This window comes from Podarcis cretensis (assembly GCF_951804945.1).
Source record: "Podarcis cretensis genome assembly, chromosome: 12".
Classification (NCBI taxonomy): Eukaryota; Metazoa; Chordata; class Lepidosauria; order Squamata; family Lacertidae; genus Podarcis; species Podarcis cretensis.
The window spans coordinates 4,745,396-4,762,432 of NC_137181.1; the positions used below are offsets into that span (position 1 = coordinate 4,745,396).

Here is a 17,037-nt window from a genome sequence, read left to right on the forward strand (position 1 = left end):
CACTCAGCTCTCTTAGTCTTAATTCCCCTTGTTTACTGACACACACACACCAAACCCGAAAGTCAGTTGCCCTGTTGTTATCTTTTCCTTCAGCAGCCTAACAGCCCAGGATAGAAGCTGTTCTTTACCCTGTTGGTGCGACTAATTCTGCTTCTATATCTTCTGCCCGAGGGCAGGAGATCAAGAAAGTGCCGGCCAGGGTGTGAATCACCCCTGAGAATTTTCCTCACTCTCCTGAAGCAACGTTCTTAAGTTGTTTCATCCAGCGGATTCACGGGACAGCCCATAATATCTTGTGCTGTATTCACCACCCTCTGTAGGAACTTCCTATCAGATGATGTCAAACCAGCGTCCCACACCGTGATGCAGTATGAAAGGACACCTTCCATTGTGGACCAGTACAGTGGTGCCTCGCAAGACGAAATTAATCCGTTCTGCGATTCTCTTCGTATAGCGGTTTTTTCGTCTTGCGAAGCAAGCCCATTGACAGCTTAGCGGATTAGCGCTATTAGCAGTTTAGCGGCTTTTAGCGATCAGCTGTTAAGCGGCTTATCAGCGGATCAGCTGATAAGCGGCTTAGCAGCTTAGGAAAAGGGGGGGGAAAGGGGGGGAAACCCGCAAGACATTTTCGTCTTGCGAAGCAAGCCCATAGGGAAATTCGTTTTGCGAAGCGCCTCCAAAACGGAAAACCCTTTCGTCTAGCGGGTTTTCCGTCTTGCGAGGCGTTCGTCTTGCGGGGCACCACTGTAGAAGGAGATCATCAAATTGCAGATCATCAAACGGATGCAATGAGGTACCCCCTTACCTTCATACGTGCAGTAATAGAAGACGTTCAGCGCTTCCACAGCCGCTGGGCCCTGCTGTTTGTACCCAAAGATCAAGTCAATCCACTCATGGAGGTGGGCAGAGACATACTCCGACTCCTGCCACAGACACAAGGGGATGATGATGAGATCGAAGCACCGCACAGGCCAGTTTGCACACCATCCAACCATCAAAAAAGACCACCACCGCTTTTCCCGGCGCGCAATCTGCTCAGAGACGAATACCGCCGTACCTTGGAAGCTGAACACCTTGACTCCTGAACAAATCGGCTCCCGAATGATTGAAACACAGAAGTGAGCGTTCTGGTTTTCGAATGATTTCCAGAAGCCAGACATCCGGTGTGGCTTCTGATTGGCTGCTGAGGGACGCTCCTGCAGCCAATCGGAAGCTGCACTTTGGTTTTTGAACGGTCCTGGGAGTCAAACGGACTCCTGGAACGCATTCTGTTTGAAAACCAAGGTACCACTGTAACTGAAATGCAGAGACACGGCAAGTAAACAATTCCCCCCCAAAATGACCTGTGAATTTTATTGATATTGATGCTGCATTTTATGTTGTATTTCATGCTGTTTTTAAGTCGCATTTTAATCAGTGTTTTATATTTGCTGTTAGCCGCCCTGAGCCCGATTTTTAAACCAGGAAGGGCGGGGTATAAATAAGAATTTATTTATTATTATATTTATTTAAACTTTCTGCATCTTTTTTGGTTGCCATTAATTTGATTTTGAATTGATTTTAAAATGAATTGATTTTAGAATGCTGTGTTACTTTTATTGTTGTTAGCTGCTCTGAGCCCGGCTTCGGCTGGGGAGGAAGGGATATAAATAAAATTTTATTATTATTTTTTATTATTATTATTATTATTATTATTATTATTATTATTATTATTATTATTATTTATTACTACCACTACTACTACTACTACTTGTTTGTTTGTTTTGCAAATCCCAATGCAGGTAGACCTGCTTCACGAGGGAAAAAGCAGGCCCCCCCCAAGTCAGGTCATTCTAACCAGTTTCAGCATATTTTTTAAATTATAAAATGGATTTGCACATCGCTAAGACTCCAAGGTGTCCTCTGTATGAGACTGAAAAGAAGGAATTTAATAAAAGCGTGTTGCTCACTGTTTGGAAAAGGGCATGTTACGTACTTTATTTCCCTAACTACAGCCAGAATGAAATGGCCTCAGAAAAAGAAAAGATACAGAACAGCGCTCGACTTTCAGCAATTGCCCTCAGCAATTAAAGCATTTGGGCTTAGTTGAAACTAAAGGAAAAGGAGGGTATTATTATTATTTATAATAATGGACGTGGGTGGCGCTGTGGTCTAAACCACAGAGCCTAGGACTTGCTGATCAGAAGGTCGGCGGTTCGAATGCCCGCGACGGGGTGAGCTCCCGTTGCTCGGTCCCTGCTCCTGCCAACCTAGCAGTTCGAAAGCACGTCAAAGTGCAAGTAGATAAATAGGTACCACTCTGGTGGGAAGCTAAAAGGCGTTTCCATGCGCTGCTCTGGTTCGCCAGAAGCGGCTTAGTCATGCTGGCCACGTGACCCAGAAGCTGTACGCCGGCTCCCTCGGCCAGTAAAGCGAGATGAGTGCCGCAACCCCAGAGTCGTCCACGACTGGACCTAACGGTCAGGGGTCCCTTTACCTTTTAAGTATTTTTTATAGCAATAAAATCTTCCCCTCTCTCCATTGCCCTGCCTGCCTGTGCAATGTGGAGCATTGCTCCTCTTACCAGGGCTTTACGGTGCTTGTGGATAAAATCTTCTGGGGATTTGGCCCATCTGGGAAGAACGACGTCGCCCACTTTCTCATTCGACATCTGCAAGGAGCCTAGATCAAAGCCTGCAGGGAGGGAAAATGTGGGAGAATGCAGCAGGCAGCCAAAACCAGCTTTCTCCTCCCCCTCAAAAAACCCCACCTTAGCTCCCCTTTTGCAAACCACACTTCCGATTTCCAGAGTCGAGGATCAGCAACTCACACTCGGCATGATCAACCTATGGGACTTGTTACTACGAAGTTATGCATCTTACTGGAGGTCCCTGACGTCTCCCCTTGATCTCTGTTTACCCACTTAAGGGTGAAGATATACCGTATTTTTCGCTCTATAAGACGCACTTTCCCCCTCCTAAAAGTAAGGGGAAATGTGTGTGCGTCTTATGGAGCGACTGCAGGCGGGAGGCTCTGCTCAGCACTCCCTTTAAAGAGCTGCCTGGAGTGTGTGTGTGGCTCTTGGGGGCTTTTCCCCGAGGAGGGAGAAGGGCGGCCCTTCTCCATGCACTCTTTAAAGGGAGCGCGGCTCTTGGGGGAGCCTTAGCTGCGTGCAGCCTCTCCGGGGGAACAGGAGCCTTCATCCAGCTGCCGGGGAGAGGCTGCACGCAGCTATCCTATAAGCCAGGACAGCTGTGCTGTGATCCTGCTTGCTGTCCTGGCTTCTTGCTTAGCCCTGGGCAGGTGGAGCCTTCCTCCTGCTGCCCAGGAGAGGTTGTGCACGGCTATCCTGCGCGCTCTGTCCCTTTCCCCACCTCCCAGAAAAGCCCCCAAGAGCCGCGCTCCCTTTAAAGAGCCGTGCGAAGCGTGTGTGTGGCTCTTGGGGGCTTTTCCCCAAGGGCTGCCCTTCTCCCTCCTCTGGGAAAAGTTTGCAAGCGCCGCACACACACTCCACATGGCTCGTGAAAGGGAGCGCTGAGCAGAGCCTGGGATGCATACAGGCTCTGCTCAGCGCTCCCTTTAAAGAATTGTTTTTTCCTTGCATTCCCCCTCTAAAACTAGGTGCGTCTTATAGTTGTCCTGAATTAAATTTATGTTTTTTGTAGTTAGCCAAATTCCCAGATATTTTATTTTTTTGGCCACCTTGATTCCATTCTGTATCTCTAATTTTTCTCTTTCATCCTTTCCCAGATTTTTAGTCAGCACTTTTGTCTTTAATTTATTCAATTTAAAACCGGATAGTTTGCCATATTCTTCTAATATTTCCAGAGCCTTACTGACACTTTTTTGCGGCTCTTCTAGGGATAGCATCAAATCGTCTGCGTACGCTTTTAATTTGTATTCTTTCGTTCCTACTTTGATCTCTCGAATCTCTGGTGTTGCTCTTATTTTGTTCGTAATTACCTCTAATACCATAATGAATAAAAGCGGGGATAGAGGGCAACCCTGTCTTGTTCCTTCTTACCTCCGAGGCAAGGAGTGTCCTTCACTCTCCCCTTGGGCAAACTCTGAAAAGACCCATTTTGCAGCCAGATCCCAACGTTTAATTGAGGATAAGAGAGGCCTGACCCGGCCCTGCCTGGCTATTACAGGGACTGAATTTGGGATCTTCTGACTCCATCTTTGGATACAAGCCCTCTCCAAATACTTGGCCGCAAGAAGATGACAACTTATTTCCTGCTAGTGAACTGCTCTGCAGAATCTGCCTGGTCCCTGTCAGCCAGCAGAACGAGCAGCCCAGAAGGCCTAGGAATCTGAACCAGCCCAGGAAAGGAACGCTTACTGTTTTGGTTCTCCAGGAAGTCTGTAAAGTAGAAGAATTCCGGGATCAGCTCCTTCACGTCCACGGGGTTTTCCATGCGGGCTTGCCAGGCGGCGGGGACGGAGTGAAACTGGCGGTCGGAGCAGTCAAACCTGCCGGCATAAGAGCGAGAGGAGATTGAACCGCAAGGCTGCAGGGTTGGAATTTGACCGATCCTCTCCGCTAAAGCTGTCCCAAGTCGGCAGCCACCACCGCCTTGTCAAAATGGGCAGAGACGCACATTCCTGGTTCCTACATAGTAATGCCCTAAGCGTCAGTTTGCATTTCCTAGTGCAGAAAGTTATTGATCTGATGTGTAGAAATCTTTCCTATTCTACTTAATTCAAGAGAGCTCTGGAAGCTTCTCTGTGTGAAAGAAGCAGAAGGTTCATGATGTTTGGGTTATACCTTCAGAGAAGCTGAGTACAGTGGTACTTCGGGTTAAGAACTTAATTCATTCTGGGGATCTGTTCTTAACCTGAAACTGTTCTTAATCTGAGGTACCATTTTAGTATTTAGCATTTTAGGGCGCAATTTCTGTTCTCATACTGAAGCAAAGTTCTTAACCTGAGGTACTATTTCTGGGTTAGCGGAGTCTGTAACCTGAAGCGTCTGTAACCCAAGGTACCACTGTAAAGGTAAAGGGTAAAGGGACCCCTGACCATTAGGTCCAGTCGTGATTGACTCTGGGGTTGCGGCGCTCATCTCGTTTTATTGGCCAAGGGAGCCCGCGTACAGCTTCCGGGTCATGTGGCCAGCATGACTAAGCCGCTTCTGGCGAACCAGAGCAGCGCATGGAAACGCCATTTACCTTCCCCGCCGGAGTGGTACCTATTTATCTACTTGCACCATGACGTGCTTTCGAACTGCTAGGTTGGCAGGAGCTGGGACTGAGCAACGGGAGCTCACCCCGTCGCGGGGATTCGAACCGCCAGCCTTCAGATCGGCAAGTCCTAGGCTCTGTGGTTTAACCCACAGCGCCACCCGCGTCCCTAGGTGCCACTGTACAGCTGCCTTAAACTGATTCTGTTATCTTTCAGTCAAGGTCATGCTGACTATAAAAGTAAGGCAAGGTTACACTTTCTCTTACTCTCTCTTTTCCTTCTGGTGTGGTCTTCTGTACATAGTCTGCTTAGTGCTAAGGTTTAGACTTATTATAAGTTATTGTAAGTTTAAGTTAAATGTGCTGCAACTGGATTTCCTATGGACTGGGACAACCCTAAATGTATTAGATTTGTGACCGTTATCCTCATTTGCCTTCAGTAGCACTGAAGCACTGCTGGATGAAGTATTAATTGCCTCTGGTCTATTTTGGGGGGATCCTGCAACATGTTTAAGTTTTTACTCTGCTAACCATATGTCAAGGGGAAGAAATGGAGGCAGTGAGAGATTTTACTTTCTTGGGCTCCATGATCACTGCAGATGGTGACAGCAGCCACAAAATTGAAAGACGCCTGCTCCTTGGGAGAAAGGCGATGACAAACCTAGACAGCATCTTAAAAAGCAGAGACATCACCTTGCCGACAAAGGTCCGTATAGTAAAAGCTATGGTTTTCCCAGTAGTGATGTATGGAAGTGAGAGCTGGACCATAAAGAAGGCTGATCGGCAAAGAATGGATGCTTTTGAATTATGGTGCTGGAGGAGACTCTTGAGAGTCCCATGGACTGCAAGAAGATCAAACCTCTCCATTCTGAAGGAAACCAGCCCTGAGTGCTCACTGGAAGGACAGATCCTAAAGCTGAGGCTCCAAGACTTTGGCCACCTCATGAGAAGAGAAGACTCCCTGGAAAAGACCCTGACGTTGGGAAAGATGGAGGGTACAAGGAGAAGGGGACGACAGAGGACGAGATGGTGGGACAGTGTTCTCGAAGCTACTAATATGAGTTTGAGCAAACTGCGGGAGGCAGTGGAAGACAGGAGTGCCTGGCGTGCTCTGGTCCAGGGGGTCATGAAGAGGCGGACATGACTAAACAACTTAACAACAACAACAAAAAACCAGGAGCATTTTTGTTAGGGATTGTAGGACAAGACCTGCCCAGAAAAGGAGAAGGGGATGACAGAGATGGTTGGACAGTGTTCTCGAAGCTACCAGCATGAATTTGACCAAACTGTGGGAGGCAGTGGAAGACAGGAGTGCCTGGTCCAGGGGGTCACGAAGAGTCGGACACGACTAAACAACAACAAGAACAACCCTACATCGGAGTTCTGCTCTGGATCAATATTGAGTAGAATTCCATGACGCTAAGTGCCCATATGACGAGAAGGGAAATGAGCAAAGGATAAGGTAGGCCTCGGCCATCATGTCTGCGTGTGTTTACTGGAGGAGCAGAAAGGGAGAAGTCTGCTTTTCCACCGCTGGCTTGCTCTCACTCACCTCCCGCTTTGCAACTGGATATGCAGAGTAGTGAAAGGCTCAGTGCGGATAAGGTAGTGCATGACGCCGGCCGCGTTGGAGTAGTGGGTGCCGTAGTGGAACTTGTCAATCATGCCCGTGGGATCCTCAAAGCTCTCGTACCTGCGGGCAGAATGGCAAAGCCGGAAAGAGAAGAACTCAAGTCTGTGCAGTGACTCCCAGATGGCAGACAGAACAACAACAACAACAACAACAACAACAATAATAGTTTATTATTTGTACCCCGCCCATCTGGCTGGGTTTCCCCAGCCACTCTGGGCAGCTTCCACAAAGACCAAAAATACACTAAAATGTCACACATTAGAAACTTCCCTAAACAGGGCTGCCTTAAGATGTCTTCTGAATGTCAGGTAGTTGCTTATCACTTTGACATCTGATGGGAGGGCATTCCACAGGGCGGGCGCCACCACCGAGAAGGCCCTCTGCCTGGTTCCCTGTAGCTTTGTTTCTCGCAGTGAGGGAACCGCCAGAAGGCCCTTGGCACTGGACCTCAGTGTCCGGGCAGAATGATGGGGGTGGAGACGCTCCTTCAGGTCTACTGGGCCGAGGCCGTTTAGGGCTTTCAAGGTCAGCACCAACACTTTGAATTCTGCTTGGAAACGTACTGGGAGCCAGTGTAGGTCTTTCAAGACCGGTGTTATGTGGTCTCAGCGGACGCCCCAAGTCACCAGTCTAGCTGCTGGATTAGTTGTAGTTTCTGGGTCACCTTCAAAGGTAGCCCCACAGAGAGCGCATTGCAGTAGTCCAAGCAGGAGATAACTAGAGCATGCACCACTCTGGTGAGACAGTCCGCGGGCAGGTAGGATCTCATCCTGCGTACCAGATGGAGCTGGGAGACAGCTGCCCTGGACACAGAACTGACCTGCGCCTCCATTGACAGCTGTGAGTCCAAAATGACTCCCAGGCTGCGCACCTGGTCCTTCAAGGGCACATTTACCCCATTCAGGACCAGCAACAACAAATGTATACTGCCCTTCATCCAAACGTCATGGGATGGTTCACATCGTAAAGGTACAAACACGGGAACACAAAATGCAAAACAGAATGAAAGCAAGGCAATAACTCCCTTGCCACAAACACACCAAGAAGCATTTTCGCCAATGGTGGTTCCAAAATGGCGCATGCGATTTAGCATGACTTGGCCACTGCTTTTCTGCTTTGAGATATTCTCCCTACTGGGCAGCTCCCCATTCCTAATCCCCTGTCCGAAACCGTATAACCCCAGTCCTGAAAGACCTACGTTGGCTCCCAGTATGTTTCCGAGCAGAATTCAAAGTGCTGGTGTTGACCTTTAAAGCCCTCAACGGCCTCGGCCCAGTAGACCTGAAGGAGCGTCTCCACCCCCATCGTTCTGCCCGGATGCTGAGGTCCAGCTCCGAGGGCCTTTTGGCGGTTCACTCCCTGCGAGAAGTGAGGTTACAGGGAACCAGGCAGAGGGCCTTCTCAGTGGTGGTGCCTGCCCTGTGGAACGCCCTCCCATCAGATATCAAGCAAATAAACAACTATCTGACTTTCAAAAGACATCTTAAGGCAGCCCTGTTTAGGGAAGTTTTTAATGTTTGATCATTACCGTGTTTTTAATGTTCTGTTGGGAGCTGCCCAGAGTGGCTGGGGAAACCCAGCCATGTGAGTGGGATATTACTACTACTGCTACAGTGGTACCTTGGTTTTCAAATGCCTTGGTACTCAAACAACTAGGAATCCAAACACTACAAACCCAGAAGCAAGTGTTCTAGTTTGTGAACTTCTTTCAGAAGTCGAACGTGCTCCATTTTGAGCGCCACACTTCCGTTTTGAGTGCCATCCGTGCTCTGTTGTTGTTTTTTTAAAAAAATAATTTTTATTAACTGGCCAATCACATCAAATTAAATCACATCATATAAATTCCGAATTACAAAGCCAAATTTTTAAATTTTGTTGGGGGAACCCATACTTCAAGATCCAAAGGGGAATTCAGATCATCTTCTTATTACTGCGTTAATGTCCAAATCAGTCCCAATCAGTCCAAACAAAGTTCATAATTCTATCCAGTCTTATCTTGGTGTTGCCACATCATATCTTGTTCGTATAATTTCTCTTTTTCCTTTACGATCTCTTCTGTTAGTCTCCTTAAGCCGATAGCAAGTGTAATAATCCTGTGTGGATTTCCCGTTCCTCCACTAAGTCCAGATGGTTTCCATATATCTCCTTCGTAGATAACATCACTTTTTCCATCGTAAATTTTGGCATTTGTCGCTCTTAAGTCCCACCGAGGAGTTGATTCACGATATGTAAACAACTCTATTTCTCTCTTTCTCCTCCCAGACCCAAGAGCTCCCACAATGCCTCACAAAATGGCGGACGGCATTTTTTCCTGACTGCCTAGCTCCAAAACTCTTAGCTTTCCAGCTTCATCTTGAAACATTGCTTTGGATCGAAAGTTTATCTCCACACAGCCTTAAATCCACAGCTTAAGTCCTTACCATCAGTGCTCTGTTTTGAGCGTTACGCTGAAGTCTGTTTTTGCTATTTATTCTGCGTTTTTGTTTTTGCGGCTCTTTTTGTTTTGTTTTTGTGACTGTGTGGAGCCCCGTTCAGCTACTGATGGATTGATTGTGTGACTGCAGTACATTGTTTATTGCTTTCATTTTATGGATCAATTGTCTCATTAAGATAGTAAAAGTCATGTTAAATTTCTGTTTTAGGGGTTGTTTTTAAATGTCTGGAACGGATTAATCCATTTTGCACTACTTTCTATGGGAAAGTGTGCCTTGGTTTTGGAACGCTTTGGTTTTGGAACGGACTTCCAGAACGGATTAAGTTTGAGAACCAAAGTACCACTGTATTATTATTATTATCTTGAATGTTGAGATGAAAGCACTTTTTATATGGACCATAGCGAGGGGGAAAGAGTTAAACCATCCCTCTTTCCCCCCAGCTGTGATTCTGCCCTTCCTGCAATTTGCTAGGGTTGGCAGAGCTGGGAGAGGGAAGGAACTGATGCAAAGGTAGCGCTACTAGGGAAGGGAAAGGCTAAAGAGACTGTCGGGAGGAGAGGCGGACTGCAGAGAAGCAAAAGCCTAGAGCGGTCGCTTGCCCTCCAAGTGGCTTTGGACTACAACTCCCATGTTGTCTCAAGGGAAAGAGGTCTCTGGCATTTCCTCCCACTGAGATGCTTCCTGCCTTCCCAGTTGCATCCGTCCCCAGAAGGCTGCAACACCACCAAGAAAAATTTGTACTCACTTCTCTTTGACATCCTTGGCGTGCCTCTCATTGGCGACCCCAATGGGCTTGGAGAGATCTCGGAACACAGCCGGGTTGTTGAGATCCAGAGTCTCCGAGACATAATCCTGCAGGATCCACGGGAACTTGAGGGGAGGAGAGAAAGGAGAGCCTCTGGTTTTGCCTGCTTGTGGGATCCATAGCTGTCAACTTACAGATTTGAAAATAAGGGACCAGCAGCCTCAAAAATAAGGGATCAGCAGCCAAAATAAGGGATTTTCAGAGCACAGGTATGTTCAACTTCTGAGCCCCTCCGAGCCAAAAGCAGAACGCCCAGCCAGCAGCCAAACGAAGCCTCAAGCGGTGGTTCCCACAGCGCAGCAACCCGGCAAAGGGGATGCAGCAAGGAAAACCACCGTCACCTCTCCGCTGGGAAGCGCTGAGCAAAGGCGAGTCCCCAGGCAACGCGGCCGATTTGATCGGCACAAGGCATGCAAGCTCCACTCCCCAGTCGTTCTCAGACTCCTTATTGGGTGAGCAACGCAGCCAAGCAACACAGTTGGAGCCTCCCTCCTCCCTGGCCGGCAGGGAGGGAGGGAGGGAGAGGAGCTGCTTCCTTTGAAACCCGGGAAATTTAAGGGACATCATCAATAAGGGACAGCAGCAGGACATGGCGCTGGAATAAGGGACTGTCCCGCCAAATAAGGGACGCTTGACAGCTATGGCGGCATCCAGCGTTTGCAGGGAGGGTGGGAGCAGGAGAGGAAACTGTCTTAAGCAACACCTGAGGCTCAAGGGAGAAGTTTGGCCCTGGGATGCTTACCACGGGATACTGGGAGAGGTCGTTGTAGGTGCGGCCTGCGATGGTGTTGAGCTGCATGAGGTATTCGAAGTTGGAGATCTCCCGGTTAACCCATTTCTGGAAAAGGAGGGTGAAAATAAAACAGTGGATTTGGTAAGGATCTGGCAAAATGGACAGGCCAGAATGGTAAATAATTGTTTTTTTTAAAAAAAATAATTTATTTGTTTGGTTTTCCAAATTGAAGTTTTACAATTGCAAATCCGACATACACCATAAAAACAAGATTCCATAGAATCTTCTGGACTTCCCTCCTCTCTATTGTGGGTCCTATTGTTAACCATTTCCTCCTGCATTTTTTATAATACAGTCATACCTTGGTTTACAGACGCTTCGGGTTGTGTGATTTAAGGTTGTGCACCCCGCTGAACCCAGAAGTACCAGAACAGGTTACTTCCGGGTTTCGGCGCTTGCACATGCGCAGAACCGCCAAAGCGTGACCTGCGCGTGTGCAGGCGCACCGCTGTGGGTTGCGAACATGCTTCCCGCACGGATCACATTCGCAACCCGAGTGTCCACTGTAATCCAAATCTTTAAATCTCCATTATATCCAAAATTCGACATTAAACTACAAGTGATATTCCAATCCTACTAAAGATTTTCACTGTTTACAAAGATAAATGATAAATTCCCCCCAATTCCTTATTAAAATTTTGGTCTTCCTGATTTATGATTCTTCCGGTCATTTTTGCCATTTTGGCATAATCCATCAACTTAATCTGCCATTCTCTGGTGGGGAGTCTGGGACTTTATCTTCTTTCCATCTCACCATTTAAAAAGAACGATTTTGTGATCTGTGAACTGAAAGCCATTTCTCCGCGTTTCCTAGCTCTGGGGGAAGAATCATAGAATAGAATCATAGAGTTGGAAGAGACCACAAGGGCCATCGAGTCCAACCCCTGCCAAGCAGGAAACACCATCAGAGCACTCCTGACATATGGTTGTCAAGCCTCTGCTTAAAGACCTCCAAAGAAAGAGACTCCACCACACTCCTTGGCAGCAAATTCCACTGTCGAACAGCTCTTACTGTCAGGAAGTTCTTCCTAATGTTTAGGTGGAATCTTCTTTCTTGTAGTTTGGAGCCATTGCTCCGTGTCCGCTTCTCTGGAGCAACAGAAAACAACCTTTCTCCCTCCTCTATGTGACATCCTTTTATATATTTGAACATGGCTATCATATCACCCCTTAACCTCCTCTTCTCCAGGCTAAACATGCCCAGCTCCCTTAGCCGTTCCTCATAAGGCATTGTTTCCAGGCCTTTGACCATTTTGGTTGCCCTCCTCTGGACACGTTCCAGTTTGTCCGTGTCCTTCTTGAACTGTGGTGCCCAGAACTGGACACAGTACTCCAGGTGAGGTCTGACCAGAGCAGAATACAGTGGCACTATTACTTCCCTTGATCTAGATGCTATACTCCTATTGATGCAGCCCAGAATTGCATTGGCTTTTTTAGCTGCCGCGTCACACTGTTGGCTCATGTCAAGTTTGTGGTCAACCAAGACTCTTAGATCCTTTTCACATGTACTGCTCTCAAGCCAGGTATTACCCATCTTGTATTTGTGCCTCTAATTTTTTTTTGCCCAAGTGCAATACTTTACATTTCTCCCTGTTAAAATTCATCTTGTTTGTTTGGGCCCAGTTCTCTAATCTGTCAAGGTCATTTTGAAGTGTGATCCTGTCCTCTGGGGTGTTAGCCACCCCTCCCAGTTTGGTGTCATCTGCAAATGTGATCAGGATGCCACTGTGTATGCTCAGGGGTGAAGGAAATGCACTCTGTGCATGGTCAAAGGCACTCGCCTCTTCACTTCGGTTTTAACTGGAGGATATCTCACTCCTGGCTCAGATTCAGCTTTCGCTCAGCCCAGAGGAAGTGCTGAAGAGAGTTGGGTTCATCTAGCCATATTCTGTCTGCACTGGCAGGCAGCTGCTCTCCAGGTTTCGTAGGGGGAGATGACCGGAATTGGAACACAAGACCTTCTGAGCTGCAACCTCACAGTAACATTCTCAAAGTTTGCCAAGGGCTCCCCAGACCGGCTCCACGACTGGGCAGAAATGCCAGCCCAACTTCCACATTACCCAATTCACAGAATCTGGGTAGCTTCCACATGGCCAAAAAAGCAGCAGTGACTTCCCGCTCTTCCAAAATGGCAACGTATATGATGCCAAACTTTTTCTGGCCATAAACTCATCCCCAGTGCCCCGCTACTCTACCCTATAAAAACATTATTCAGAATAGTGGTTTGCCCGACCCACCGAGGAAGGTAGTAACCCAGAAAAATTCAAAACAGTAACAATTAATTGCACATTTATTCAAAATCCGATTAAAACTATAACTAATTGGACGAAACGGGTGGACTCGAACTGGCAATGCCAGCTTTTAAAACCCTGAGGGACAGTTACACATCCAGTGCCCCACTGTTTCTTAACGCTCCCCCCCCCCCGGTAATCCCACCACTTCCCCCCGGATAATAATAATAATAATATATTTATTGATACGATGCCCAACTGACAGGGTTTCCCCAGCCACTCTGGGCGGCTCCCAACAGAATATGAAAAACACGATAAAACATCAAACATTCTCTCTCTCTCTCTCTCGCCTCCAAGTCTGAAAATCTTGCTAATAAACTTGATTTACTTACTGCCGGCTCGCTCCTCCTGACAACTATTCCCTTCTCCCCACTTCCAGATAAAGGGGAAAAAAATCAAACATTAAAAATGAGGCAAGGCTGCCCACTTTGCAAACCACCTGCCTTCATTCTCAAGGATCAGGAGCGTCTGTGCATATCAGATCTGTTTGTGATGAAAAGACAATGTTAAATTAAGCACCTGAGTCAAGCCCGAGGCTTTCAGCAAGTCCTGCGGCGAGCGGCTGGCAAAATAGATCTGATTCGGTGGTCGGAGGCCCAGGATGGAAGAGTAAACCTTGTTCCTGACCTGGGATAGAGAGGGCAGAAAAACCAGCAGGACGTTATGATCAGCTGCCAACCCAGCGACCGACTTGCCCAGAAGGGCACTGAGTCTACAGAATAATAATAATAATAATTTATTATTTGTACCCCGCCCATCTGGCGGGGTTTCCCCAGCCACTCTGGGCGGCTTCCACAAAGAACAAAAATACACTAAAATGTCACACATTAAAAGATTCCCTGAACAGGGCTGCCTTAAGATGTCTTCTGAATGTCAGGTAGTTGTTTATCGCTTTGACATCTCGTGGGAGGGCGTTCCACAGGGCGGGCGCCACTGTCGAGAAGGCCCTCTGCCTGGTTCCCTGTAGCTTTGCTTCTCGCAATGAGTGAACCACCAGAAGGCCCTTGGAGCTGGACCTCAGCATCCGGGCAGAACGATGGGGGTGGAGACGCTCCTTCAGGAATACTGGGCCGAGGCCGTTTAGGGCTTTAAAGGTCAACACCAACACTTTGAATTGTGCTCGGAAGCTGTGCATTTGCAAATAAATTAATATGTGCTCCACTAGGACGCGGGTGGCGCTGTGGGTTAAACCACAGAGCCTAGGGCTTGCCGATCAGAAGGTTGGCGGTTCGAATCCCTGCTATGGGGTGAGCTCCCATTGCTCGGTCCCTGCTCCTGCCAACCTAGCAGTTCGAAAGCATGTCAAAGTGCAAGTAGATAAATAGGCACCACTCTGGCAGGAAGGTAAATGGCGTTTCTGTGCACTGCTCTAGTTTGCCAGAAGCGGTTTAGTCATGCTGGCCACATGACCCGGCTCCCTCGGCCATTAAAGCAAGATGAGCGCCGCAACCCCAGAGTCGGCCACGACTGGACCTAATGGTCAGGGGTCCCTTTACCTTTACCACTAGGAGATCAAATGATCTGCTGTTACCTTTTTCTTGAAGTTGAGGAAGTAGTTTGCCTGGTCGATGAAGAAGAACTCCAGGGCGGACCTGCGGAGGTTGTAGCGTCGGAGGTGCAGTTCCCGGAGTTGAGACAGGGGGCGCTTGAAGTCGTAGCCGATTCCTGGAGGGGAGGATCACAGCGCTTAATCTCTCAAGTGTGTTGCCATGGACTGGTGAGATGCAGAGAAATGGTGGGAGGAACCAGCGGGGGAACCCACAAGGAATTCTGGTCATGCCTCCTGTGGTCTCCCAGGACCAGAGGAGGGATGAAGAGGGAGGAGCACAGGCAGGCAATTTGGCAGAGTCTCAGATTGCTTTGCAAGGACCCTGGAGGGTAGGAAACTTAGGCAGCTGCAGGGAGGCAGCAACCTTCAGTCTCACGCGGGCAAGACCTGCCAGTACAGAGCAACTTGTTTCTCCTAACAGAAACAGTGAACTTCACTTACTCCATGTGATTTATTGCTGACCTGCTCCTGACAGCTGCAACTTTGGCTACTCAGGAATGGGAACCTGAATTTCCCACTTCCCACCTGGGCTGCTTCCAGTGGGACCTTTATTGTGGGATTGGGGTGTGTGTGTGTGTGTGTGGCGTTTGCCTCCTAGGATAGGTCATAAGGAAAGGGTTAAAATGGGTGTGATGTGATTGCAAGGGGGGAATAAAAGTTAGTGTGGGAGGTTTTGAAAGTCGGTTGAGGTTTGGGAGTTGAAGAAGGAAGAGGGAGGTTTAGGTGTGGGTTGATAGAGTTGTATTGAGAGAGAGTGAGAGGAATTGTTAGGTGGAGTCAGACAGATAGTTGGGAATAACCAGTTTGAAGTTGTTAGGAACTAAGATTAAGAAACTGTCAAGAAAAACTAACTGAAACCATAAGCTTGTTCCTGCATTTAAAAATAAACTTGATTAATTCTGTTAGCACAAAATTGGAAAACCCCAAATATCCCGACCGTTAAAGATTGGCAAATTAAATTATTTGAATATATGGATTTGGCAAAAATGACACAGAACATCAGACATCAAAAAGGTACAAAGCTTATTGACGATTGGACCAAATTCATAACATATATGGAAACAAATTCTAGAGATGTAAAAATCACAGTAGGTTTAATATGACCCTTGCGATGTGTAGACGATATAAAATGAAAAACTGCAGAATGGATTTAATATTTACATAACCCAAAACCGAGATGGAGGGAAGTCAACCGTTATTTGTTGTTAATTAATGTTTGTCTTCTGGTTTATTCATGTGTTTTGTATTGGTTGATGTTTTCTTTTTTCTTTGGTGTGTGTTGTTTATTTTTGTTTTTCTTTTTTGTGATTTGGTTATAGAAAATGAATAAAAAGATGTCAAAAAAAATAAACTTGATTATTTGTTTATGTTAACAACTGACTGGACTCTGTGTGTCCCCGTGAGATACGGGGTGGTGGCAGCGGAAAAAAATCGCAGTGGCGGCACAGGGTCAATAGACCATCAAACGTCCGGGGGCCCTGTGTGTGATCGCCACAGTGTGTGTGTGTGTGTGTGTGAGAGAGAGAGAGAGAGAGTGTCCTCACACATGCCGCATTTTTGCACGACTCACACAAGGTTGACGACACCAAAATTCATGCCTCTCTCCCAGCCCGCTCAATTTGTATTTCTCCTCTGCAGGGAAAACCCGGTAAGTAAAAAACAACAGCAGCACCCTCTGGCGAGAGACCCACAGGTGCTATCTCAACAACCTGTTTGCAAACTAAGTACCACTGATTTCTCTGGGCCCTTGTGACTTTCAGTTTGCACTTCTTAGTACAGGAAGTATTGATCTGATGCGTAGAGATCTTTCCTATGCTAATTAATTCCAGAGGGTTCTGGAAGCTTCTCTGTGTGAAAGAAACAAGCAGGAGGTTCATGATGTTTGGGTTATTCAGAGAAGCTGAGCACAGCAGCTGGCTTAAAGCGGTTCTCTTATCTCTTCTGACAAGGTCATAAAAGTACAGCGGTACCTCGGCTTAAGTACTTAATTCATTCCAGAGGTCCGTTCTGAACCTGAAAATGTTCTTAACCTGAAGCACCACTTGAGCTAATGGGGCCTGCTGCTGCTGCCATGCCACCGAAGCACGATTTCTGTTCTTATCCTGAAGCAAAGTTCTTAACCCGAAGTACTATTTCTGGGTTAGCGGAGTCTGTAACCTGAAGCGTATGTAACCTGAGGTACCACTGTAGGGCCAGAAGAAGCCTTGTTTTCACTTTCACTTTCTATCTCTCTTCCTTCTGGTGTGGTGTTCTGTACGTAGTGTTATGTTTTAGACTTCTTATAAGTTATTGTAAGTTTTAGGGGACGCAGGTGGCGCTGTGGGTTAAACCACAGAGCCTTGGGCTTGCTGATCAGAAGGTCTGTGGTT

At 47.4% G+C, this 17,037-nt stretch overlaps 1 protein-coding gene across 9 annotated transcripts in view; it reads right to left on the bottom strand.

Annotated features, from left to right (window-relative positions):
* The window catches only part of NBEAL2 (neurobeachin like 2), a 213,124-nt gene that overhangs the window by 19,157 nt on the left and 176,930 nt on the right, over positions 1-17,037 (bottom strand). For all 9 annotated transcript variants that reach the window (XM_079996291.1, XM_079996293.1, XM_079996289.1 and 6 more), the window contains 8 exons: positions 14,651-14,784; positions 13,639-13,746; positions 10,778-10,873; positions 9,976-10,100; positions 6,715-6,855; positions 4,322-4,452; positions 2,564-2,673; positions 806-923 (listed from right to left, as the gene is read on the bottom strand). In XM_079996291.1, the coding sequence (XP_079852417.1) occupies positions 806-923; positions 2,564-2,673; positions 4,322-4,452; positions 6,715-6,855; positions 9,976-10,100; positions 10,778-10,873; positions 13,639-13,746; positions 14,651-14,784 (963 nt within the window). The remainder of the gene's footprint in view (positions 1-805; positions 924-2,563; positions 2,674-4,321; positions 4,453-6,714; positions 6,856-9,975; positions 10,101-10,777; positions 10,874-13,638; positions 13,747-14,650; positions 14,785-17,037) is intronic.